This window comes from Aristolochia californica, unplaced genomic scaffold (genome assembly GCF_029961685.1).
Source record: "Aristolochia californica isolate CCGP_79_NKW_82.1479 unplaced genomic scaffold, dmAriCali1.0.hap1 SCAF_7, whole genome shotgun sequence".
Lineage (NCBI taxonomy): Eukaryota > Viridiplantae > Streptophyta > Magnoliopsida > Piperales > Aristolochiaceae > Aristolochia > Aristolochia californica.
Window position 1 is genome coordinate 6,322,077 of NW_027182268.1, and position 26,478 is coordinate 6,348,554.

The window sequence follows — 26,478 nt, forward strand, 5'->3', positions numbered from 1 at the left end:
TTCCTCATTATGCAACAATATTTGTACTGCAGGTTGGAATCCCAATTGCTGCTGGAGTGTTGCTTCCTGTGACTGGAACTATGCTGACTCCTTCCATTGCTGGAGCTCTCATGGGTCTGAGTTCAATAGGAGTAATGGGAAATTCACTATTCTTGAAACTCAAGTTTGGCTCTAAAAAACCCTTACATACATTTTGGTACGATGGTAAATCTGTTTCTCAAACAGCCATGGATGAAACCAACGGCTTGGGAAACCCCTACCGTTCCAAATGGAGCACCTAAATGAAATTGAAGATGTCTGATTTGGAAATTTTGAAGCGCTCAATTTTTGTCATATCCATGTGGTCAGATCAAATTCCAAGCATGTAGGGATCAGTTTATTGCTATAGATACTCAACAATTGCCCAATGAATGGTACTGAGCAAGGGATTCCATTCCAACCACCAGAACGAGCAAGTTACAGGAAAGGTTCCTGCACTGTCAGGACGAAGAGAAAAGCTACCTGCCCTCTTTTGTTGTGAAATCTTTTGGAAGTGTTTGTACAGTCGTAGCTTATACTGTACGTCATATTGTTTTTAAATTTATGGCATTCTTTTCTGACGAGCACCCTTTATTTCATCTGGTTTGATCACCTTTCCCTGTTCGGGTTTCCTTTCCCAGATGTAGCCAAGTTTCCGCTCACCTTTTACCCTTCGTTTTCTGGATAAAGTAATAAGTTCACCTTTGGTATTTAGTTGCTTCACCTTTAATACCTTCTGAAATCTGAAATTTAGTAGCAATAAAGACCATATACTGCATTGGATCTATTGCAAGAGGAGAGCAGAAATCCGGAATAATGAGTGATATTGAAGAAATTGAGTTTGACAGAGGTTTTAATTGAGTGCGTTCAGGCTGAAAAATTTAATGCTCATTACCCGAAAGCTGGTCATCTCCAAGTTTAGTCTCCTGCCTTCTTACACCTCAGGTTCAGAAAAATTCAGTAGGTGGGAGTCAAAAACCTACTCACATAATTAGTGGTTCCATTTCTCCCATTAAACCGTGTACCTTTTGCCAGAAATCTATCTCGTTCTTTTGTCAGGACTCTTACCTGCTCTGTCGCAGCATGACTTTATCACACGGGAACTTCCATGTTCTCTCAATATCACCAAGTACTACAAATTCAGAAAATCCCTTTCAGTGCATTGAAGCAACATCCAAGATTTTCATATTTTGAAAATTTTCATGAATGCCAAAAGATTGGTCCAAACCAGCGGATCAATGGACTACTTGCCCAGAGGAGCTCAGTTGACCCTACCATTAATGTGTTATGCTCAAGAAGAAAGACTCTATCCGTTGCCTGGCCAATTATAAAGACAACCCGGATCATGACCTCAATTGGTCAGGTATGCTTGCAGCTCACCCAAAAGCTTTTTCATCTGTGAAATCACGAATAATCCCTCCAAGCCTAATTGGTTCTCAACCAGCACAATCAAGTAGAAGAACAAAAAACATACAGAAAGTGTACTTCACAGTAACAGCAGCAACTCACTCTTACATGAAGGATTGCATTTTTGGCGTGTAACTACCTACAACTGTTAATTTCACATCTTCCATAACTGAAAATGGATTACAATTCAAGAGCTACAACTCAATATTCTAGTTGTAAGAGGAAGCTCCAGCTGGTGTTTGATCCACAGGCTCAAGCAACAAAAACAAGAGCACAACCAACCTCCCCTTGAAAGTACCTCAGAATCCTTGTTAGCCTCTCAAAAACCACCAAAGCTAATCCTTTTAAACCCAAATCACTGTTAATTACCATGTTAAGAAAAATCTCAAACCTCACACCATGTAAGTCATGCCCACCTGCATTAAATTTGTATGGGGCACAGTTAGAGTTGCTATTCCCCTCCTACAGTTCTTCCTCAAAAATGCATAGAAGTAGTTTATGACAAGTTTCTTAAAGAACCATGAATCTTTCCTTGCACGAATATCTCCATATCCTAATAGATAAACTACCCCTGGATCTTTAGCTCTGTGAATAAAAGCAAGCTCCCACACCGAACCTTGCTCAGCATCTGATATCCCAGAATCTGATGTTGGGAAGTCTAGACCCACATCACCAGATGTGCTCGCCTCCATTATCTCTTTCCCCTTGCCTCGGTAGTTGGCCAACAGCGGAGCCCCGAGGGAGTAAGCACTTTCATTAGGACCTAGTAAAAGTCTTGAGCTTGAATCGTCACTTTCAAACTCAGATTCACCATCTTCATCACTCTCCAAAGAACGCTCTTGGGCCTCCCTGAGGATGAACTTCTCAAGGCTCTCAATCAGAAGTTGCTCAAATGTCTGATGGTTCTCTTTCCTTACATCCTTGTAACCATACCTGTATTTGTGAGTTAGAAAAAGTCTGTAAAGGTAAAGAACTGCACTGTTGATGTTAAATAAGATGCTGAGACGTTTGAGCTACTACACATATCCATCACAGATAGACACTAATCTAATCAAGCACCTACTTCGTAATGCCACAGGAATTAAATGCACACCCGGTATCTTTACAGTGAAAGGGCAATGATGATCGAATTTGTTGATCGTGGGTTAAAATTGTTCATGAATTGCAAAGAGCCCAGGAGTTTTATTGAAATTCTCACCATCCAAACACTGGTCCATGTACAACCAGTAAACAAAAATGAAGCAGATCAGTGACATTGGTTCAGATAGTAAAAGCCCACCAGCAGTATGGCAGGATTGTCCCATAGGTCAGAAATTTGGACCCAAGTCTTAGCTACTTTGGGAGGACCCAACTCGTTCTCCAAGTTATTTTCAATGGCACTGACATACAAAGCATGGATTGAAAACTGACATATACTCTAACAGCTAAGATGCTATAAATCTTCAGTGAACCACACTAAATGTGTTCATACCTGGCAATGCAGCGGAAAATGTGATAGTTCTTTGGGCAAACTCGCCGAAAAAGAAACCTCTCATTCTGAGGAACCACTGGCACTGGCACATACTTTATACAAACAAATATGATCATGGAGTGGATTGCAGGTAGGGTGGTCAGAAAATGGCCAAAAATCGCTGGAATACCTTTCACCAGCTCATTATAAACCAAGCCAATTCCTGGGACTCTTATTGTTCCAAGATTGCTGCCCAGCTTCATCAGCAAATCCATTGAAAGTTTCTGCTTCACTTCAGTTTCATACTTGAGCTTGCTTCCGTAATTCCAGATAAACATTACCATAAAAACTACTGCAGAAAAGACCAGTAAGACCCAACTCCCATCACCTACACTACCTAAGACTGAGGAAAAAAAGAGGAGTTCCAACCCGAGGAAGAAAATCAAGAAAGTGAGGACAGTTATGATGTTTGTTTGCCATATCAGAAGCATGACTATAGTCACTAGGATAGTTGTTGTCATCATCACACCAAGTTCTGCAATGTCTGAACCACAAGAAAACAGAAAAATAAGGAATATGATGAGAAAATAAATAAGAAAAATCACAAATAGACAGTGTATATAGTGTATATACAAGGAAACCATTCTCTAAATTAGTCATTAGATTTAGATACAGAACGGGATCTTTATGCAAGCAAATCTTGAGGGGTAGTCTCTAGGTCATTTCTTCTGGGATTTCTTTTGTTTTTTTTATTTTTTTGCCTAAAAACCAAGAAATGACCTAGTAAAGATTTTCTTATGAGTTGACCTCAAGCACCTAGTCGTGAATGCCTCTGGTATCTCTTTAATTTTTTTATCTTGGCTTCCAGCCAGCTAGTATCACTTGTTATTTGCTTTAATAAAATCACCATTTTCAAAATGATTTTCTTGTTAGCAATATAAAAATCATCATTTTTTAAATGAAATTTCTTATGTCTGTGAAGAAAAAGAGTGTACAATTGCCTCTCATCATTCTTCACAGTTTTCATCCTATTCCTCCAAAACAGACCAGGTTTCTGTAATCCTGAAAACTATCATGCTTCAACAGCCCCGTTATCCTTCCAGTCTTAAGCTGACTAAGAGTTTTGATGAATTTCCAGAGCTTTTTGAAACCATTCCCACAAGTTCTCAAAATTATTATTTTTAGTGAGTATTCCACTGCCACTTCAATAATGTCATTTCCATGTGCTGTATATACATACACTGTATCCAGTTAAATATTTTCACAGCCACCAGTTCATATCATAACCTCTATACCAGAAGACTAGACTTACTGGACCTGGATGACAGCATGCATCTAAACCCCCCCCAACCACCAATGGTAAAAGGTTTGTTTTCATGCATGCATGAAAAGTAAAAAATGTCCAGTTTAGAGAAAATTATAGCTACATTTAATTTGTTTGTGTGTATGAGAGAGAGCTAGAGAGCAACAAAAGATATTATGGCTTACCATATGCATTTCCAATTTCATATATGCTCCCGAAAGTGGTGACAAAAACCAGGCAAAAAACAAGCAGAAACCAGTTCATAACTGGGATATAAATTTGACCCATGAACTTTCGAGATGTATGAATGATTTTAAGGCGAGGAAAACACCCAAGCGCTGTCGATTGCTTTACACACGAGAATGTTGCTGTTGTCATGGCTCGGCTGGCTATCAATGCAGCAACATTGGCAATAAGGAAGACTGGCCAAAAAACTCCACCTAGAGACCAAAATTAACATAAAATTTCTTGATGTCATAATTGGGTAAAAAACAGTGGAGAAAGGAGAGAAAGATACAAAGGTTAAAAGCCATTTAGTAGTCATTTGGTTGAATAAGAGCTTAATTCGCATCATGATTTATAATGAAAATTAACTACAATCTGAAGATTTACTTATCATGATTTGTAATGATAAGTTAAATACAATCAGAAGATTCACAATCAGATGGCTATGCTCATTCGAAAGGATCAGATATTTCAATCCCCTTAGAGAATTATCTTCTAGAATGGGAGTCATGGTCCTCAACAGGCCTGTCAAACTGTGTAAACAATGTTCTATGCACTGATTGAAGCAAATGAAGAAATACTTCAAATATAAAAAAATACCTGGAACAGAAGAAAAGAAAACCTGCCCTGCTTGTTCTACATTAGCCATAAGGTACGCAGCTTGGCCAAGATAACCCAATAGAAGACAGGGCAGCACTAGAAACACAAAGGTATGCTGTAAAAGATAGAGATGGAATTAGAAGCAACAAATAAAAAGAGGCAAATACAATTAGCCCATGAAAATTATACTGCTCTACTGAAAGTCATTACAACATAATCCATAACTTATCTGGTCATCAAATAAAATAAGAAAAAATATTCATATCAATATTTTTTTATTTTTTTATTTTTTGAGAAAGGCCTGTCAACTAATGTTAAGTCTAAGTGGAAAATTTTGGTCAACCACTTCATGAACTATTTATATCTTGGTATTTTTACCTGAATTGATTTAACAGAGAAGTAGCAAAGATCAGCAAACATCGCCTCAGATCCTGAATATAATCAGGTATTAGCCTTGCAAAACAACTGAATATAAATACAGCAGAAACTTCAATTCAACCACATTGCAGCAGGCACTTTCTCAGGCTATATTATTTGCATAATCCACAATGTTAAACGTGGTTACCTCATAGTTATTTCATTTTCTGATAAATATTTCATTTTCTAGGGGATATGATGACATCACCACAATCATCTCAAATTTGGCTAAAACCCTTTAGTGAAAATGAAATTTTGCAAAGTGCATATACGAACAGTGTAAAGCCCCTCTTTCACCATTCTAAAGTGACTGATGATTATGCATTAAACGAACTCCATTAGACAGTCTAAAAAGATGTTAGGGTTCTAAGTATTTGCAATCCAAAGTTGGGTTGCAATGTAAACAAGAGCTCATTCACTACTATGGGATTTTTCCTTCCATGCAACTTCCGAATAGAGTTGTTAGATCAATTTATCAGCACAATCTGTCAGAAAGTCAGACCTATAATACTGACCAAGTCATTTACAAAGAAAAAAATTATACATTTTTAAAGCACCTTAAAACTACAGATTATGATGTCATAATTACCTGTTGCACATAAAAGACAACCGCCAAGAGCTAGCCATGCTCGAGTAGAATTTCTCTTGAAATAATAATAGATATGGACAGGATTAAAAGCCCGCAAGACACTTGTATCATGCTTTAGGAGGTTATATATTCCAATGCCTCCAAGGCAGCAAAACCATACAAATAAAGCAGGACCAACAGCAAGCCCTACTTTGCTTGTTCCAAATCTCTGGACAGAGAACAAAACTAGAAGACATGCAACAGAAATCATCACCACTTTATCTGCAAAAATTGAAAACATAAATTAACAAAAAGTGACTTCCCTAGGAAATGTTACAGCAATAGATTTCTAGAATTACCTTGTGAAAATCCTGCTATTCCAACCTTGAGACCGCTTACAGCAGACATAACTGCAATTTTCAAAACATATAACCAATTACAATTGATCAAAAGGACTAATTTACTTTTTGAGGATGATAACCATTTTAGTACAATAATATATTTTTTGAAAATTAAATAAGGATTAAAATCCCAGTAAGTTACGAATTTGGCACAACAACACGAATGAAAGTAGCTCAAACCTGACATAGCCGGAGTAACAACTCCGTCTGCAATCACCATAGATGTTCCAAAAAGCACCAACATTAGAAGGAGTTTTTTTAGTGTAAATGAATTCTCAAGTCTCTCCCTGATCTTTATTGACCTCTCGAGTTCTGGGGATGGAACTTTGAGCCTGAAACTGGAGATACGAGCATCGGAGGGAAGTTGGTTTGGAAGAAGACTGGCCTTTGCATGCCTACAAATTAATGAGTACAAAGCAAATGTGCCACCTGAAAATGCAATCAGAACAATCAAAGAGAAAGATGAGCAATGACAGAGACTTCATTGTGGGAACCTCGATGAATGATTCTCTAGTTAAAATATTTGCATTTAGCATGTGTAAAACCAGCTCAAATACATTAAAATTATTACATATCAAATGCCCATGGGATAGTCCTTGTTGTCAGCTCTTGAACCTTTTTGTTTATGGGCCATCGTATCAAAGCCAGACACCTAGAATCATCAATAGGCAACATTGGACAGTGATGATTCTAGAGTTGCCCATGGGATAATCCTAGCTGCTTGTTTTGAGAGGTAGGATTCCAAGGCATTCTTGTCATCATGCAACTAGACCAATTAGACGGGCAAGCTACTCAAAACTTGTTAATCATTGTGGAACCGGAACCCTTTCCATTGGTGGATTCAGGTTCAGAAGGCATGCAACATAAACCACACAACTAGAATTTGTCCATGTATGCAAATCAAGATCAAGGTTAACAATACCTGCACCATCGTCATTTGCCCAAAGTACAATGAGAACATATTTGATCAATGGGATGAGAATTAATGAGTACAAAACTAGAGAGAGAGCTCCAAGAATATCTTCCTTCCCTTGAATAGGGGATTTATTAAACATTATATCAAAAGTATATAATGGACTTGTCCCAACACCACCAAAGACAACCCCGAGTGTCTGAAAAATAAGTACAATATTCCTGCCCAAGGTGAAGTCCTGCAATTAAATCAGACAATTTTTTTAAGTACAGTTTTTTTATTTCAACAGATTATGCAGTGCCTAAGAATCACCTTAGAATCAACCTTCACTTTCATGAAATGAGATGCCATCATTTTAAATGCACGCCCTATCAAACTGAAACCAAGTCTAAAGCTAACAAAACAATGAACTAATAAACTACTAAAACTAACACGAGTGGTATCAATTTCAAAAACAACCAGGATAACTTTGTCTTCTCCAAATTGTCACTTCTAGAAAAGAGAAACGACCAAGATATAAAGCTCCAAACAGCTAAATTAAGAAGAAATTTACCATGGAATATCACAGTACATAAGATCATTGTATTAGGACCAACTCCATAGAAAATTTCACGCTCTTTATGATAAAGGGCCATCGTGGAATCATGCTAGACGGCATAGACTGGCTTTTGGCTCAAATGACACACTAATTCACATCGAGCAGTGAAAAAGCAACAGAAACTACCATGAGAACTGCGCAATTCAGCGCATAGTAAGCCACACTTTGGTCTTAAAGTGCGCTGCTGTCTGATTGCTTACTAGCCGCATTAGTAAACGCAAAGATTTTACACTTATTACTTAGATATCAGCTAACATAATGAATGAAAAACAAAATTAGCATGCCTCATAGTCGTGCTTCTGAGCACCAAGAATTTCAAGCGCCTCAACATCAAAAGAACCAATACGCGGCCCAGTTCGAAGCAACCGTTGCTCGCCATTTTCCTCCTTTTCTGAATCAAAACTCATCCTCAGTGGCAAATTATCACTTTCATCAACACCAGAGTTTTCTTCATCCTGAAAAAACCATCGAGATTCGATGGAGTCCATGGAGGCCAATCCACCATTCCCCCTCTCGGAACCTTCTTCCGTCATTTAGGATAGAATCACACTCAACAGAAAAAACAAGAACTCAAATCATCGACAGATTTCAGGACGCTCAACAAACGAGGACAGGAGGAAAAACTACCAGACGGGAGGTAAAAGAAAGGTCAAGAAAGACTGGGACTCGCTCATGGGGAGAGAACATCGAAGGAGAATACGACACTTAGATTACTGAAAAAGCTCCACGAATTGACTCACTAACTGATCAAACACAAGCAAGATCAAAGATGCACAACCTCAAATGCACACAAATGCCATCACAAAAGAGACCGAAAAGGCTGCGCTTCCCCCAAACCAATCAAGAAAAAGCATCGACGACGATCAATTGAGACAAAAAAGCTCAAAGATGAAACACCAAAGAAAGCACAGGATTGATCAAACTAAGAGACTAAAAACCTGAACCCAGAAACACAATTGAAGCCAAAACAAAATTCCAAGACGAAAATTGACAGGATAGAGCTCAACCACAGTCCAGAGAACCACTCGTCAGAGAAGCACCATGAGAACTTAAACGATCGTTATCGATGAAATTTCCGTTTTCACTTTTTTACGATTTCTTTTCCACCGTCATTTCCCTGGATTCTCCAGGCAGTTCGTTGTGGAGACATAAATTTTCTACAGAACAGAGGAAGAGTAAAGTGATGAATATTCACCGGTAGCTTTTAACATACGCGTAGCAGGCAAGACTTTCTGGATACTGTTGGTATCCACGTAGACATGCCACGTGGAGGAAATGACAAGACCAAAGTCTTGAGAGTTGAGACACGGGAAGTGGCATCCAGCTTCTTTTACTCTTTCCCTCTCACTTTCCCTCTCACTTTCCCTCCCACTTTCCCAGCACTTACAAAGTGCGCTAACCCCCCTTGGTAAGAAAGTTTCGCTTTTCAAAATTCAGAAAAAAGCAAAATCGACCGGAACTGGATCGAAAGGAGGGCCCACCGATTTTTTTTATTTGGAATCAAGAACTGAGTCGGAGACTTTTTTTTAGTAAAACGGGTGAATCGGACCATGATCCATGGTCGAGCTCAAGCCAAGTGTCGAAGGAGTTGGATAGGTTTATTACATTGAAATATCTCTGGCAGCTTTAGAAAGAAAAGACAAAACGACAGTTATTTTCTGTTGCAATATATAGAAGCAAAACTCTTCTTGCGCGAACTCTATGACTCCTCTTGTGCTCAGATCTCTTTCTCCCTCGCCGGATAAATCCTTGTCCTACCTAGGCAAAGAAGACTCGCACTCGGATTTCTCTCTCCCTTGCGAAACAAAGCTTCATCTGGTACTTCTCTCTCCCTAATCTCTTTTCCTTCTTTCTCGCTCTCTCTCTCTCTCTCTCTCTCTCTCTCTCAATCGACTCATACAACATCAGGTGCAAGAAATATGAGGGGAAAAGGAGGGGCCCCAGCTTCGAGCTACTCTGTATTTAATACAGGAGCGAAAATCCCTACTGTAGGACTAGGAAAATGTCAGATCGGTGGAGATCTCTGCATCGAGGCAGTGAAAACAGCCTTAAAGGTAAGCTTTCGGCACATTGTGTGCATCTTTACGGTAACGAAGTCAAAGTTCGTCAGGCTTTGGTTGAGGATTTTGCTTTTGCTGGTGAGCTCAAGAGAGGAGAGAGTGTAAGTCTTAAATATGAATTTCTAATAATAATATGAAATTTATTATGAATTAAATGAAAGATAAATCGTACCTCCTTCCATACGCTTCAAATTCCTTTGCTCTATTTTCTCGGTGCTTCCGATCTCTGAGCACTCATGGCGATGGCATTGAACTGAAGGGGAATGAGAGTGACGAGACAGGGGATTGAAAACCATTCTTAACCGAAGCCAACCTTCCATCAAGGTTCATGGCTTCGTGTTACCGAGGGAGTTGCAACTGCCGGAAGTTGTAACTGCCAGAAATTTGAGACCACACGTTTGAGAAAACCGTTTCTCATAAAAACGGTTTACATTCTCCCACTTGGTCCAAACTTCTAATATAATTTTAAACCCATCGATAATCTGAATTTAAGTAATAAATACATGAATCATGGCGATAGGTCCTCTAATGACGAGTAGTATCTTCCATGTATTACTATGTATGTATTACTTATACTGTATGAATAAACCCTATGTTTACTCTTGGTTCAACACAGATGAATTTTCTCAAAATTAAAGTGCACATAAAGATGAGAAAAAAACCTCACATTAATTTAAGAATTTCACTGAAATAACATTGTTCATACAATGAAAAAATTTACATAATGGAACCAAGTCCCATATTCACAACATGATCCTTGAATTTAAACGGTGGCATGCCCTTAGTTAAAAGATATGCGATCATTAAGTCAGTGCTGACGTGCTCAATGACCACTTTCTTTTCTTTAACACGTTCTCTTATGGCCAAATACTTTATGTCGATGTGTTTACTTCGACTTCCACTTTTGTTGTTCTTGGCCATAAAAACAGCAGCTGAATTATCGCAATATATTCTTAATGGCCTAGAGATAGAATCCATAATTCTAAGCCTAGAAATGAAACTCTTAAGCCATACACCATGTGAAGTAGCCTCAAAACATGAAACTAACTCGGCTTCCATAGTCGACGTGGCAGTCAAAGTCTGTTTGGCACTCCTCCATGATATTGCTCCACTGGCCAACAAGAAAACGTATCCTGATGTTGATTTGCGGGAATCAACACAGCCAGCAAAGTCAGAATCTGAGTAACCAATGACTTCTAAATTGTCCGTCCGCCTATACATCAGCATGTAGTCTTTGGTTCCTTGAAGGTACCTCATGAATTTCTTTGCAGCTCTCCAGTAGTCTAACCCAGGATTACTCTGATATCGCCCCAACATCCCAACAACAAATGCAATATCAGGTCTTGTATAGACTTGAACATACATTAGGCTTCCAACAGCAGAAGCGTATGGAATGTCCTTCATTTGTTCCCTTTCAAGGTCGTTCTGCGGGTATTGGTTCAAATTGAACCTATCACCCTTCACAATGGGAGCTACACTTGGTGAACAACTTTTCATATGAAATCTCTCTAACACTGTATTAATATAGGTTTCTTGAGACAGACCTAAGATACCTCAAAATTTGTCTCGATGAATCTTAATGCCAATGACATAAGATGCTTCACCCATATCCTTCATATCAAAATTGTTAGAGAGAAATTGTTTCACCTCATGTAGAAAACTCTTATCATTGGTTGCTAGCAAAATGTCATCCACATATAAAACAAGAAAACAGATTTTACTCCCACTGACCTTCTGGTATATACATTGATCCATAATGTTTTCTACAAACCCGAATGAAGAAATTACATTATGAAATTTCAAATACCATTGGTGGGATGCTTGTTTTAATCCATATATTGATTTTTTTAGCTTGCAAACCAATTGGTCACCATCACTAGAGGGGAATCCTTCAGGTTGTTTCATGTAAACCTCCTCCTCTAGATCTCCATTGAGAAATGTCGTTTTCACATCTATTTGTTGCAACTCTAAGTCAAAATGGGCTACTAATGCCAAAATTATGCGCAAGGAATCTTTCTTAGATACAGGAGAAAATGTTTCCTTGTAATCGATTCCTTCTTTCTGAGTGAATCCCTTAGCAACGAGTTTTGCCTTGTATCGCTCAATATTGCCTAATGAGTCTTTCTTTGTTTTAAAGACCCATTTACATCCAATGGCTTTAAATCCGTTAGGCAACTCAACAAGATCCCATACTTCATTACTCTTCATAGAATTCATCTCTTCCTTCATGGCATTGTACCATAATTCTGATTCTTTGCAACTCATGGCTTCTGAAAAATACATGGGATCATTTGCGGTTCCAATGTCAGATTCTTGCAGATACACTATATAATCATCAGGAATTGCTGATCTCCTGAGTCTAGTAGATCTTCTTAATGTAGAACCATCATTTTCCTGAGAATTAAGTGGTTCAACTAGTTGTTCAAAAGTGTTTGGCAACTCTTGAAGAACTTTATCTACTGGAATGTTGTCAGCAATTTGTGGAACTTCAATGATTGGTTGTTCAACACCAGTTTGTACTTGAGGGGTGCTGTGAACAATAACCAATCTATCACTTGAGGTGGAAGGTTCAGATTTTGAATAATCCTTCTCAAAAACTATGTTCCGAGTTGGATTCCTCCCACTGATCAAATCATGTTCAAGCAATTTTGCATTTCTTGATTCCACTATCCTAGTGTTGTGAGATGGACAATAAAATCTGTAACCTTTAGACCTTTCAGCATATCCAATGAAATACCCACTAATGGTCCTTGGGTCCAACTTCTGCTCTTGTGGATTATAAATTCTCACTTCAGACGGGCATCCCCAAACGAGCATATGTCGCAAACTCGGTTTCCAACCTTTCCATAATTCAAATGGCGTTTTTGGAACAACCTTGGTTGGAAGTCGATTTAATATATACACTGCCGTCTTAAGTGCTTCAGGCCACAAGGATCTAGGAAGATTGGAGTTGCTAAGCATACTCCGCACCATGCCTAATAATGTTCGGTTTCTTCTTTCTGCTACACCATTTTGGTCCGGAGAACCAGACATGGTATATTGGGCAACAATCCCATGTTCCTGAAGAAACTTTGCAAATGGCCCAGGTGCTTGTCCATTCTCAGTGTATCTACCATAATATTCTCCACCTCTATCTGATCTCACGATCTTAATTTGCTTATCGCATTGTGTCTCTACAGCCTTAGAGATCTTAAAGGCATCTAAAGCTTCATACTTGTTATAAAGCATGTAGAGATACATGTATCGTGAGGAATCATCTATAAAAGAGATGAAGTATTTCTGACCATGTGAGTCATGTCTGGACTACATATATCAGTATGTATGATCTCTAATATGGTTGAACTCTTATTGGCACCCTTCTTTGACTTGTTAGTCTGCTTTCCCTTAATGCAGTCTACACAAGTCTCAAAATCAGTAAAATCCAGAGTATTAAGTACCCCTTCATTCACTAATCTTTTAATTCTATCTATGGAGATATGACCTAATTTCCGGTGTCATAATGTAGAGGAATCCTCATTAATAACACCTCTTTTATTACCAGTGTGAACATGCATTGAACCGTAAGTGGCATTGTTTTGTAAATTAATGCTATAAAGACCATCAGACAATGTACCATTCCCAACATAATCAGACTTATAATATAAACTGAAAGATGAGTCTGAAAAGTTAAAAGAATATCCATTAAGGTACAAGCCTTGAAACTGAAATCAAGTTTCTGGAGAAACTTGGAACATAAAAGGTCTTTTCTAATTTTAAAACAAAGCCACTACTTAAAGTTAAATAGCAAGTTCCTATAGCTTCCACATGTGAGCTCATCTGATCTCCTGAGAAAATGTGATGCTCACTTCCCACCGGTTTCCTTAGGTTTTGCAAACCCTGCAAGGAATTTGAGATGTGGATTGTTGATCCAGAATCAATCCACCAAGTGTAATTATTGACATTAACCATATTAGATTCATAACAAACAAATGAGGTTGGTGGACCTTTGTCAGCAAGCCATTTCTGAAACTTGGCACATTCCTTCTTCATGTGTCCCTTCTTTTTACAAAAAAAACACTTGGAATCTTTCTTAATACCAGCTTGGGGGGATATTTTACCCTTCCCTTTTTGTTTGGCTTGATACTTGCCCTTTCCATGTGTTGCCATCATGACATTTTCTCTTGTTCCATCACCAATCTCCCTTCCTCTTGAACACACATGGTCAAAAGTTCATTAACTGACCATTTATCTTTATGTGTGTTGTACGAGATTTTGAAGGGTCCATATTGGTGCGGAAGGGACATACCACGAAAGATTCTGACATACCAACCTCAAGATTTTTTAATTGAGCCGCAATATCCCTCATTTGCATGATGTGCTCACGCACACCTCTCATACTGGTGTGCTTTAGGGATAAGAACTTCATGATTAGGGTGCTTGCTAATGCCTTATCTGAAGTGACAAATTGAGCATCAATAGCTTTCAGCAAGTCTTTGACATTTTCATACTGCTCAACAGAACCACGAATACCAACAGCAATTTTTGTCTTAATGAACATTACACTGAGGCGATTAGATCGCTCCCATCGTTCATAAAGTGTAATTGCAACTGCAGTGCTGGTATCAGTAATTATGGGTGGTTCGTCTTTCCTAATAGTATAATCTATGTCTATCCATCCTAAATGAAGAAGTATTCTCTCTTTCCAGACCTTATAGTTATCTCCCTTAAGATCAGGGATATCACAACAAAAATCAGAGAAATATGCAGGTTGTACAACTGCATAAAAGTACAAATTACATGCCGATGTTAAAATTGAGGCCTGAATAAAATATCATGTTTTACCAATATAAATCATGCTTAAAAATCAAATCAACTGAAATAAAAAACATTGTTTGTGGGCTAAATGTTTTTAATTCAAGTAGATTCAAGATTCTTTATGAGTAAACTTGATGATAAAACTATTAAATTATTTATGAATTCATAATTCCTGTTATCGAGGGAGTTGCAACTGCCAAAAATTTGAGACCACACGTTTGAGAAAACCGTTTCTCATAAAAACGGTTTACAGAGAGGTGTTTTTTATTTCTAAACTGTATTTCACAATGAATTCTTACAAGAAAATTGAGAACTCAGTTAGATTTTCTTTTCAGAGCGTTGGTGCTTCATATTTGGATCAGTATCTGGTGCATTGGCCTGGGACTTCGGCATTTGGAGATGCCTCAGATCCTCCATCAAAGGCTGGAAGTGAGTACAAGCAGTTACTCTAATCGATTGAAGCCCCTCTGACAAGCCATGGAAGCTCTCTTAAAAACGGGTCTTGTTCGTGCTATTACTGTAAGTAAATTTAGTATTGAGCAGAAAGAAGAGTTGCTTCAGTTTGCTAAGATTGCCCCTGCAGTAAATCAGGTAATTCAAACACTAGTTTTTAATTTCTTGATCTGTTATTTTCAGTAGTTTTCTGTTTTTGAAACTTGAGATTACTACCGGAACTGAAAGTAGAATACAACAATTGTAAACTTTAGCAATCCGGGGGGGTAGGGGAGGTATGCAGTCTATGAAGCGCTTTAAACAAGTTGAAATTCTTTTGCACCGAATCGTTCAGTCAATTGAAATTACACGGACGACAAGTAAATTTGGACTTGTGAATCGTAACATTCACTGGCAAGATGAGAAAAATGTAGAGTTTCTTTAATGTTATTAACAAGTTCTTAGCTTATTTGGCTAATCGATTGAGGAATACAAGTTAAAATTTGTTGAGTACCTCCCAATGTTTTCGCCATAGTTTTTTCCTCACTGACAAAACTACAATTTAGTTGCCCTGGGTAGATCAGTAAAAGTCAGAATACTCATGTGCAATGCATAAACTACTGAATAAATCATAAGTAACAATACAAACACTGCCCCAGTCACTGTCTCCATTTAGAAAAAAAAATAAAAAACTGGAGGCAATAAAAGACAAGAAATACAAATGGTATCAAAGGGTCAAAGGTGTTTATTCCTATTATGATTGAGGTTTTGCGCAAATCAAGCTTCTTTCTTCTTAGCTCCGTATGGGTATTTCTGATAGATGGTAATGCTGCTAACCACAAGGGGCAAGGCCAACAGACAGTATACAGAGGGTGGCTTACCATCAAATATAAATTGCAGCAAGGCTGTTACCAGCAGTGCAGACACAATGACAAACCCCTGCACAAAAAAAGCTAAGTTATGTTGACAGACTACTGAACAGAATCAGATGATGAGGGGTCATAGTTTTGTGGCTCTACTTGCCTTTCGGACCCCACCAGCATGGGCTGTAACAAGACCCACAAGGATTCCGCCAACTGCATTGGATATTACTGGTATCTGTCACAAAGTCATATCAAACAAAAGAGAACTTAAAAACTCCAGTTATTGCTGATACTACCCATCCAAAAGCAAAATATGAGAATTAGCATCCCAATTTTAAGCACAAACAAATATTCTCGACTTGGTTAAATACTTCCAACCAAGATCGAAAGCAACAATTTGGCCTTGATATAAGGAGATGTCAACTCTTTCTTGAAATTAAAAAAGCAAGCAACAACATTTTTTCAGAGATTTATACCAAACAAATGATTATCACCAGCTATGTTTCTCACTTTCAAATTGGAGAAGAACCTTTGACAATAAAATGTAAAACAGCTCTTGAAAAAAGGAGAAATATGAAGATTGTAGAGAGAGTAATTGAGAGAGAGAAGGGAAAAAGAATAAGAGAAAAGAGTCTCTGAATTGCTCTCCTTGGTGATTGTGCACAGCCCCATCTTCTTTTATTCAACTTAAAGACACCTACAAATATGCCCCTATTTAATTATATTTCACTAAACCCTTATATCTCCGAATATCCACACTCAAATTACACCAAATATGAACTATAGGTAGATCTAAACATATTGAACAATATAATGTCTACTCCAGAGATTACAGCTAATGTAAACTGACGAAACTAACCTTCCGCTGATTTTTAACACTCATCCTCAAGCTTGAGCATATATATCCATAAGTTCCAGCTTGCCACAAAAAGATTCAAACTCATATTACCCAATGATTTAGTAAACATATCTGCCACTTGGTAAGAGTGATAACTTCCTTCTTCATTACCGTATCTCAAATAGGATGAAGTGACAATCCATTTCAATATGCTTAGTTCTCTCATGGAACATTGGATTACCAACAATGAATATGGCAGCATGGTTATCACAGTACATAGTCATAAGTCCATCCTTTTGTAGGTTAAATTCTCTTACCATAGATCTCACCCACATCAATTCACTGAATGCTGTGAGTGGCTCTCCAGAAGTACAATCCACCTATCTCACATGCGGAACCAATCGTCCTCCTCATCGAGAGATCCTAGCAAATACAATGAGAACGATAAAACATTACCGAACAATTCATGGACTTTGTGAGTTGACTAATGGACAACAAATTTAGAGGGAACTTTGGAAGAAACAATATTAACTAAGGTGACATAAAGGAAGATGAAACTAATTTACCCATTCCTTGAACTAAGGATATGGATCCATCAGCTAATGTGACATGCTGAATGGTAGAAGATTCTTTTAACTCAGAGAATAAATATGACATATCTGACATGTGGGTAATAGCACCCGAGTCAAGAACCTAAGTAGATGAAAGGTGGACATGCAGAGCAGAAGTACCTAAACATGTAGGAGTAGGAAGTCTGAGCCATAGATGTTGAGAAAGAGGCAGCTAACAATTGGACCATATGATGTATTAGTTGTAGTTGTTGCTATAGTAGTTGGTGCATTTCATTAGATGATCCTAGTATAATATTGCTTACCACCTCAATAGGAGTTTCACTATTCTCATGAATGGCCAAATTTGCCCATGTTGGCTTACCAAACATCCAACACTGCCTGAGAAATGGTCGGATCAGTCATAATGATTACATTTCCTCTTAAATTTGCCATCACCTCAGCCTCAACCTCATCTGGATCCATCTCTACCTTTGCCTCTACTGATACTACTACGACCTCTAGTAGATTTTGTGAGAAGTACTAAGTGTAGAAGTATCAATAGTCTTAACACCTTTGCTACATCTGAGTACAACAGTAGTTTCAACACACATGATTCTATTGAATGTAGTAGACAAAGTAAGTACATCATCTGAAAGCAAGTAATTGTGCCTTCACTCTATCAAATTCTGAACCCAAACCATCAAGAAATTTAGCAACAACAATTGGCTTTGCCACTTTCTTAGTTCTCGTTCATCATTAATAAACGGATGATAGACATTTATTTCTTGCCACAACCCTAACAGTTCATTGTAAGTCTCTTGAGACTGAAAAAATTGGTATATCTCTCATACACTCGAGATTCTAGTAATATCCACATCTTTTATGTGGTCTCATAATTCATAATTTGATTCCTCAATTAGGAGTCGACACTGTTTACCATCCAGGTCATAATCTGAAAGTCTTCTGCCTCCCAATCATCGTTCATAGGCACAGGGGGATCATCTCTAATATATTTTGACTTTCACTTGGCCTTTAAAAACATTTGTACTGATATAGACCAGCTAAGATTGTTCTACCCATTCAATTTTTCCGAAGTTATCACAATTGTATCTTTTCCATCAGAATTCCCTACTTCCCTCGATGGAGTATATACCTCACTAGAATCAGCCATAAGTATCACTCAACGGTTATAATCAAACCAACAAAGCATCAATCATAAGATAGGTTGCACATGTGTGTGGGCCCCACTCTCAGAAATTAGGGTTTCTATGCACACTTGTGCAATACACCAAATTCAATTCAGTCCAATCTCAACTAGAATATATGATTTCAATCAACAGATATCACAAATCAACCAAAAGTAGGGCTAACGTCACCTTACTAGTGGATGACGCACCCAGAAAGGCCTAGTGGACACCAGTAAAATGGGGCTGTCCCACGTCAAAGAATCCCTCTAAGACTATCTCTGCATTAGACTGCACTTAAATGCAGTAGAAACCAACAACCTTAGGGTTATGGCCAAAAAGAAGGAGAAAAAGATTCGTTTTTGGAAGCCAATCACACACAAACCTCAAAGAACCCCCTTTGTTGAATTCATAGGCTCAAAGAAGAAAGAAAATGGAAGATGAAGGTTTCCCAAGATCTACTGCTCTGATACCATGAAAAAAGAAGAAATATGAAGATTGTAGAGAGAGAAATTGAGAGAGAAGAAAGGGAAAAGAATGACAGAAGAGAGTCTCCGAATTTCTTACACCCATTTTCTTTTATTCACTTAAGTAAGATACAATTAAAAATATGCCCCTATTTACTTACATTTCACTTAAACCCTTATATCTCCCAGTATACACACTCAAATTACACCAAATTTGAACTATAGGTAGATCTAAACATGTTGAACAATATAATGTCTACTCTGGAGATTATAGTTAATGTAAAATGATGAAACTACCCTGCAGCTGATTTTCTAACAGCTGACAATAAAAACTTCCTTTTATAAGGGCATCTCAATGAAAACTTGAGCTACCTTTCAGGTCTACAATTGAGAAGTGACTTTTGTGCAGCCTTGACAAACCCTCCATCCCAAATCTCTAGTCTCTATTTCTATCAGTTGCCTGATTGACTTTGTTGTTTAAACTGACAAAGGAGCCCAAGCATCACCTTATAGAAGTTCATGACAAACAAGAGAAGCAAGCAATCAGTCACTTCTTTAGTATCCTTTTAACCCACTGTCAATCTTACAAGGACCAATACTAACCAATGAACTTCCATCTGCTTTAATTCAATGAACTCTGCTGACAACATGTTCACCTATTTGACAACCAATATTGGACCCTAATCTAGCAATGTATCCAGTGACAGTGAATTCTTTTTGGGACTGACCATACAAGACTCTTTCCCTAACTATAAACCAAATGCCATATTTTCTGGTATTCCCACCTTTGCACTTCTCTGTATAACAGAAATCCCAGCAGACAAGGACCACGAACAACCGACATTTTTCTCTAAGAAAAGGTCGACCTCCTCTTGGTCACCCACCATTCTCAGCAGCCAAAGTAGAGACGAATAAGACAATCTTGCCCTTGAAATCTTTTTTTTTTTTTGGAAAAGGTGAATTTAAGCCCTAAGGCAAGGATTACAAAACAGGGGCATCCCTAACAATGAGGGATTGAAGGGAACCCACTTCTCTAATAAGGAAATCAGCCAAACTATTGGCTACACTAGGAACATGATTCCAACTGTAAAGAAAAGAATTTACAAGACCCATAATTTCAAAATAGCATGACCATTGATGCCAAGGAGAATATTTCACTCCCCAACACCAATCAATAACACATTTGGAATCAACCTCAATGAGGAAAGGACCCTAAAACTTGTTTTAAGAAATTTGAAGACCATGACGTAAGGCTTGAAGCTCAGCTGTTACAGAATCATTAACACCAAGGAGACCAGCATATGACACCAAAATTGCACTCGAAGAATTTCTAAAAACAACACCAAATCCAGCAGGTCCTGGATTACCAAAAGAAGATCCATCAAAGTTAAGCTTTGTGACTTCATTAACTGGAGGCTTCCATTCTTCAACTAGAGATGGACAAAATTTAGAAAGGCATGAAATCTGGAACCAACAGCTTCTAATAAGATCAACCCTGACTACATCAAATGAGGAAATAGTTCCAAGCCAAGAAACAATTTGAGATAAAGTTCTTTCAGTAACTCCCACGGTAAAGCATTATTTTGGAATTCTCCCTATCCACTTGTTCCATATATTCTCCACCACCTCGTATAGCCCTTAGACATCTAATTTCTTAATATTTACATCAAAGCTGAATACTTGATGCAAATTTTAACATTTTCAAGTATTACAAAACGAATGGACAACAAAGTTGTAGATATGCATCTGTTACAAATTTTTCGGCAACAATCAAAATAATGCTGAGAAAAAACCATTCATTAACAGGCTAACATGCACAAATTGTTTTCACAGAAAAGTAAACAGTTACCCATGTCAACAGTGTCCAACCACGGAAGAACCCATAACGCCTAATGGCTTCTCCATCTGATGACCTGTAGGTGCTTGCTAACAAGCAAATGCTCCCAACCACTGACATCTCTATCGTCATCATGTATGAGGTATACTTCTTCACCTGCACCAATAGAAAAAGCACTGACAACAGAAACAAATTTTACCTAACTCCAACCTCAAGGAAAAAACAGAAAAGAGATTAACCTGAGAAGCCCACTGACATAGAGAAGAAGCCAGCCCAGAGAGTATTGATGCCACCAGAACAGGAACAATGCCATAAAATAGAACTAAATCAGTGTTACTACCACTTGAACCCCTGCCAGAGCCTTCTCCAGCACTTAAAAGTATAGCTGCAATGATCAATAGAGCCAATGCTCCAACTTGCTGAGCTGATTGCTTTTGTCTGTGAGCTCCAACCAGAAACAAGATTCTAATTAACTTATTAGAACATAAATAGATCCAAAGAAAAAAAGCTTGTCATTAATTTCCCATCTGAGCTAAAGAAACATTTCACACAAAATGGAAATAAAGTCAAAGCAATTACTCACCGTTTTGATGGATTTGCTAACCGAGATATAGAAATTTTTTAAGTTCACAGTAGGAATGGTTTACCCATATACCCACATGACACTTCATAGACTGTGCTAGAAATCGAACAAAAACAGAGTAGCACATACCCCAATATAATAAACGAGAACAATGCCGTGAAAAGTAGCTTTGTCTGGTTGAGCATTGAAAAAGTTAGCGAGTCAAGGTTCTTATAAGAGATCTGCAACAAACTATTCTGTAAAGCATAAATAGCTGCTGGCAGTGCAGATGCAGTTAGAGATCCAACCAAAGTCCACTCCTTCAACAGTTTACTTAAATGACCTTCCTTTGCTAAGAGAAACAAAGCACAAATAACCTGCATAGAATGTACGGCCACATCATATTGGCTGAAGAAAGTACTGAGTTGAGAAATCTGTAAACTTTAAATTACAATCACATATTATTACCTTTGCTACCTCACATGAAATAACTAGTGAGGTGACAATAACTTCTTGACTGCACAGTTAGAAATTCCAAAGATAATCAGTTACTATAAATAGTAGCAACTCCTGCACCTACACTCATACTTTTACTCTTTAAAGATTTTAGATAGCAGTGAAGTTGAACAAAGTCTAGCAGGGAAAGAAATACAAAAAATAGCTTATTACTGTTCTTCTGAAATTTTACCAAACCAATTAAAATTTAGTGCACAACCAAATGTATTAAAAGTTCTCATACACAAGATGATCGCATAAATATGGCTCTAGTCTTCAAATTTCAGTTTTACATATGGTGAGGTTTCAGTTGTACAGTCTTAACACTACAAGTTACCATACTTCTGTAGTTATGGACCTTAAGTTCAAATTAGATTGTAGCATGGCAAGAGATGGCAAGAAGAAATCTATAGGAATCACATATACATGTTGATATAGATATGCAAACTACTTCTTCTGCTACACTTACAAATGGTAGAACCCTCTTGTGAAGTCATGCTTAGCTTTGCTATTTTCAGTGTGCTCAGCTCACAGTTCAAAAGACTTAAGTAGGAGAAACAGTCAATCTTCGCAACATGAAGTTGCAAAATTGAAAGACACATAGACAAGGTTGGTAAACATAAATAAAATGAAAAGTACTGTAATTAATTAGCAAAATTTAAATTTTAGGCGCTGCACAAGGAGTGAACACCCTATTGGTTGATTTTGTACCAACACTAGTACAAAATGTTCACATTCTTTCTATTCCTTCTTCAAATTAACAAATGGTAGAAGTCAATGCCTCTTTGAAATATTTCTTGGCATAATTTTCGGCATTCTTTACAAACTGAAAGCCTATAGACAGAATTAAAATCATAAGTATCTCAAAAATGAAAAAGACATTCTGTAAGGTATTTGAGTGGCTTATCATGAGATTGTAGCTATTGTTTTTCAAAACCAAATAAAAGTGAGATTCATGCTACAGTATATCAACCTCCACAAATGCATCTGTTATCATTCATGATACATTACATCTTGGCAAAAACAATGCTGAATGTTCAGTACGAGATTGAGTGGAAGATAAACTAGTTAAAGAGTTCACCTCCAATGGATGTGATCCATGCTTTTGGTTATTTAATATGTCCCCTCTTTTTAATCTTTTTTAAGAAAGAAAAAAGGTAACGAATCTAGCTCTTTATATGCCAAAAAGGTCGAGCTATCAATCAAAAGTATTGCCATTTTGTGGAAGAAATTAAAAAGAAACACCATATCAGGACCGCATCTCCACCAATAACCAGTCCTCTCTCATATATCATGGAATAGTATATTTTATGTTCCTGGAGCTAGTTTTTATAAAACAAATTCATATTATCTGTTAAATTGGGTCCAAGGCCCATCCCAAAATGACTAGCCACCTTAGGAAACCTCTTTCCCAACTAATAAACTCAAGATATTTGTACTCACTAATCCATGTGGGACTATTCCTTAACACACCTCCTCACATGTAGACCCTCTTTTTGTGGCTCTACGAGTGGATAATTTAGGAGTAGGCAGTTTAGATATAGGCCCTCTTTTGTGGCTCTACAAGTGGATAGTTTAGGTGTAGGCCCTCTTTTGTGGCTCTACAAGTAGATAGTTTAGGTGCAGGTCCACATATGAATATCTGCTCTGATACGTTAAATTGGGTCCAAGGCCTATCCCAAAATGACTAGCCACCTTAGGAAGCCTCTTTCCCAACTAATAAACTAATAAACTCAAAAATTTTGTACTCACTAATCCATATGGGACTATTCCTTAACATTTTTTTTCCTTTTTTTTAGTGATAGCAGTAGGAGTAGACGGAAGAGAGAGGGGAACATGGCATCTATGTGATCCATCATCAAGAGCAGCTATTGTGGGGTGTCGTTGGGTTTATACTATCAAATTTAATGTTGATGGCTCTATTGAATGGTACAAAGCTCGGTTGGTAGCGAAAGGGTATATGCAAACTTTTGGAGTTGATATCTTTGAGACATTCTCTCATGTAGCCTGACTTACTTCGGTACGTATCTTAATATCTATGGTTGTTAATAAAGGTTGGCCTCTCTTTCAACTCGATGTGAAGAATGCCTTTTTATATGGTGATCTACATGAGGAAGTGTATATGGAGTAACCTCCTAGGTATGTTGCTCAAGGGTAGGCAGAAGAAGTTTCCTAAGAAGGCTAGTCATTTTGGGAAGGGCCTTTGACCCAACTCACATTATCTAATTCCCTCTATCGTCAGATTTTTTCTACTGGACAGCTGAAATCGTAACTTTCTACGTTGGTAAGGCCACCTTTTAGAGGTGCAAACCAAGGTCCCACAACAATTCTATGAAACCACTCAAAAAATTGCAAATTAATGCCCCACAACTAGGGGTGGCATCAAGCCGAGCCAAACTCAAACCTACATATATTCGAGTTTGGCTTGATCTGAATACTTTGAACTCCAGCTCGAACATAGCCTTGAGCCTAAAAATGGAATCGACCTCAACCCCAAAAAATTTAATCGAGTTTGAGCTCGAGCTTAAAAATTTTAACCGTGTTTGAGCTCGAACTCCAACCTACATGTGAAACTATAAAAATAAATAAATAAATAAAATATTGTGATGAACTTAGTACCATTGAACTATAAACTATCACAGAGGAATCCAAGACTTTACAATGGAGCATACTAATGTATAATAACCAGTTTAATAGACCTAAAAAAAACAAATACCTTCATCAATAGCGTTTATTCCATTGGCAAATAATAACATTAGATGTTGAGGGACCCAAAAGGATTGAACTATCGATCGCCTTTGAGGTTTGAGGTAAATAAGAACAACTATCAACCAACTAAAGAGGGAATTGACAAGAGCAACTAGAGAAAATGGTATTTTCATAAAAAAATCTATGTTAATGAATCCGATCACGAGCTAACAAGTCAAGCTTGAAAAATCTCGAGTTTGACTTGTTATACTTAACAAGCCTTATTTCAAGTTTGAACTCGAGCCAAGCTCAAATAAAAATTGAACTGAACCGAGTTTTTTCTAGCCGAGCTCAAACGGTTTGTGAGCCGGTTTAGCTTGGTACCACCCCTACCCACAACAGCCCCTATCAAACCACTCAAAGTTTTCGAACATTCAGTGTCCCACAAAAAAAACATTATGCAGGAAACATAAAGAGTTTTGTGTCCTCTTCCTACGTTTCTTCTCGTACTCAATAAGATTCCCAATAACTTTTTTCAAACATTCCTTGGTTCCTCTGCTTTAAGGACAGATTCAAAAGATAAAGGAATAAATAAAAGAGAAAACCCTAACCCAGCCCCCAGCTCCTAAACTAAGCCACACTCCTTAAATAGCAACTACCAGACCACACAAATCGCAATTCGTGCCCCAAGATTAAATGACAACTCCATTAGAATTCCACCCCATTTAACTAATCTGAACGGATCAAACGAGAGTCCAACGGGTATGAGAGAAGCCAAAGTGATTCAGAAAAGACTGACCTGGTGAAACGCTTCGAAATTAGAGGCTGCGCACCGTATTGAAGCGTGAGGAGAAGGAGATAGAGCCATACCCTCTTGTTCTGAGAGGAGTCAAAACTCTGCTGTTGTGGCGGAGTCCGCATTTTCCTCGTCGCCGCCATTGATGGCGGAAAGACAGGGCAGCGCTCCTGAGAAGAAAGGAATACGGCGTGCAGTTTCGGGACGTCAAAGGTAAAGGCAGCCGCCCGCCCGAGCCGGTTCCTCGATCACCGCGCTTTTCGGAATTCGGAAATCCTTGTCGGAACTCCAAAATTCTAAAGAAACGGCTTGCCAAATTCTTCTTGAATTTATAATATATATATAAATTTTTAAAGTAAATATTTCTAAAATATAGAATATTCAAATTTCGTTTCTAAATATTTGAATTACTCTTGGTAGATTGTATAGGGTAGAGTTACTCCTAAACTGTACTTGCAATTGTCACTTGCAAACACGTGAACAAATTGAAGTGGTGAATCAAATATATTTAGCCATAATATGTGAAAGAAAAGACCCTAAAAAAAAAACACAAAAAGAAGAAGAAGAAGAAGAAAGAGAACAAAATTCATTGATAAACACTAGAAAAGGTGTCAACTAATAAGTTTATGAAGAAGAGCTTTTTTTGTACTTAAAAGATGTGCATGCCATGAAGAAGATTAATATGGATTTTGAAATTTCAATTATAAAAAAAAATAAACAAATAAACAAATGAAATGATTGATGAAATAAAAAAACTTTTGAGTTTCCTAAACTTTATGTACTTGGATACCATATGTTAGGTGTCTTGTAAATAAGCCATAAATCTTTAGAGGTCATAAAAGTTAGACCTTAAATAGTAAACTTATCCCTCACAAGGTAGACTATTTTTCCAAAGCATGATCTAATTCGATAATTATGGATTATTCAAGTATCTTAGTATGGATATCCAATTTTCAAAATGTCAGAAAAACAAATATAAAACGGGAAAAAATAGAATGAGTTAAGTCCATG

The 26,478-nt window shown here is 37.7% G+C and overlaps 3 protein-coding genes and 1 pseudogene across 4 annotated transcripts in view; 2 read left to right on the forward strand and 2 right to left on the reverse strand.

The window, feature by feature from the left end:
* The window catches only part of LOC137936190 (copper-transporting ATPase PAA1, chloroplastic), a 41,255-nt gene extending 40,558 nt beyond the window's left edge, over positions 1 to 697 (forward strand). The window contains exon 17 of the mRNA XM_068780756.1: positions 33 to 697. Coding sequence (XP_068636857.1) covers positions 33 to 281 — 249 coding nt within the window. The 3' untranslated portion in view covers positions 282 to 697. The remainder of the gene's footprint in view (positions 1 to 32) is intronic.
* A 166-nt stretch (positions 698 to 863) lies between these two features.
* On the reverse strand, positions 864 to 8,896 carry LOC137936983 (potassium transporter 7-like). 2 transcript variants are annotated; one of them, XM_068781975.1, is made up of 10 exons: positions 8,185 to 8,896; positions 7,312 to 7,540; positions 6,570 to 6,818; positions 6,348 to 6,398; positions 6,010 to 6,234; positions 5,382 to 5,434; positions 5,004 to 5,118; positions 4,364 to 4,618; positions 2,897 to 3,419; positions 864 to 2,358 (listed from the first exon to the last, which is right to left on the reverse strand). In XM_068781975.1, exons 1-10 carry the CDS (start codon positions 8,431 to 8,433, stop codon positions 1,818 to 1,820), a joined length of 2,490 nt encoding a protein of 829 aa, XP_068638076.1. In that variant the 5' UTR covers positions 8,434 to 8,896; the 3' UTR covers positions 864 to 1,817. The 2 variants fall into 2 exon arrangements, with proteins under 2 accessions (XP_068638076.1, XP_068638075.1); XM_068781974.1 differs by having other exon boundaries at positions 6,010 to 6,270.
* Positions 8,897 to 9,819: 923 nt separating this feature from the next.
* On the forward strand, positions 9,820 to 15,631 carry LOC137937178 (uncharacterized; annotated as a pseudogene).
* A 139-nt stretch (positions 15,632 to 15,770) lies between these two features.
* LOC137936851 (UDP-N-acetylglucosamine transporter ROCK1) lies at positions 15,771 to 25,739 on the reverse strand. The gene is made up of 7 exons (XM_068781773.1): positions 25,471 to 25,739; positions 21,957 to 22,005; positions 21,639 to 21,865; positions 21,166 to 21,364; positions 20,939 to 21,082; positions 16,210 to 16,284; positions 15,771 to 16,125 (listed from the first exon to the last, which is right to left on the reverse strand). The coding sequence occupies exons 1-7, from the start codon at positions 25,608 to 25,610 to the stop codon at positions 15,964 to 15,966; spliced, it is 996 nt and encodes a 331-aa protein (XP_068637874.1). The 5' UTR covers positions 25,611 to 25,739; the 3' UTR covers positions 15,771 to 15,963.
* Positions 25,740 to 26,478: the final 739 nt, after the last annotated feature.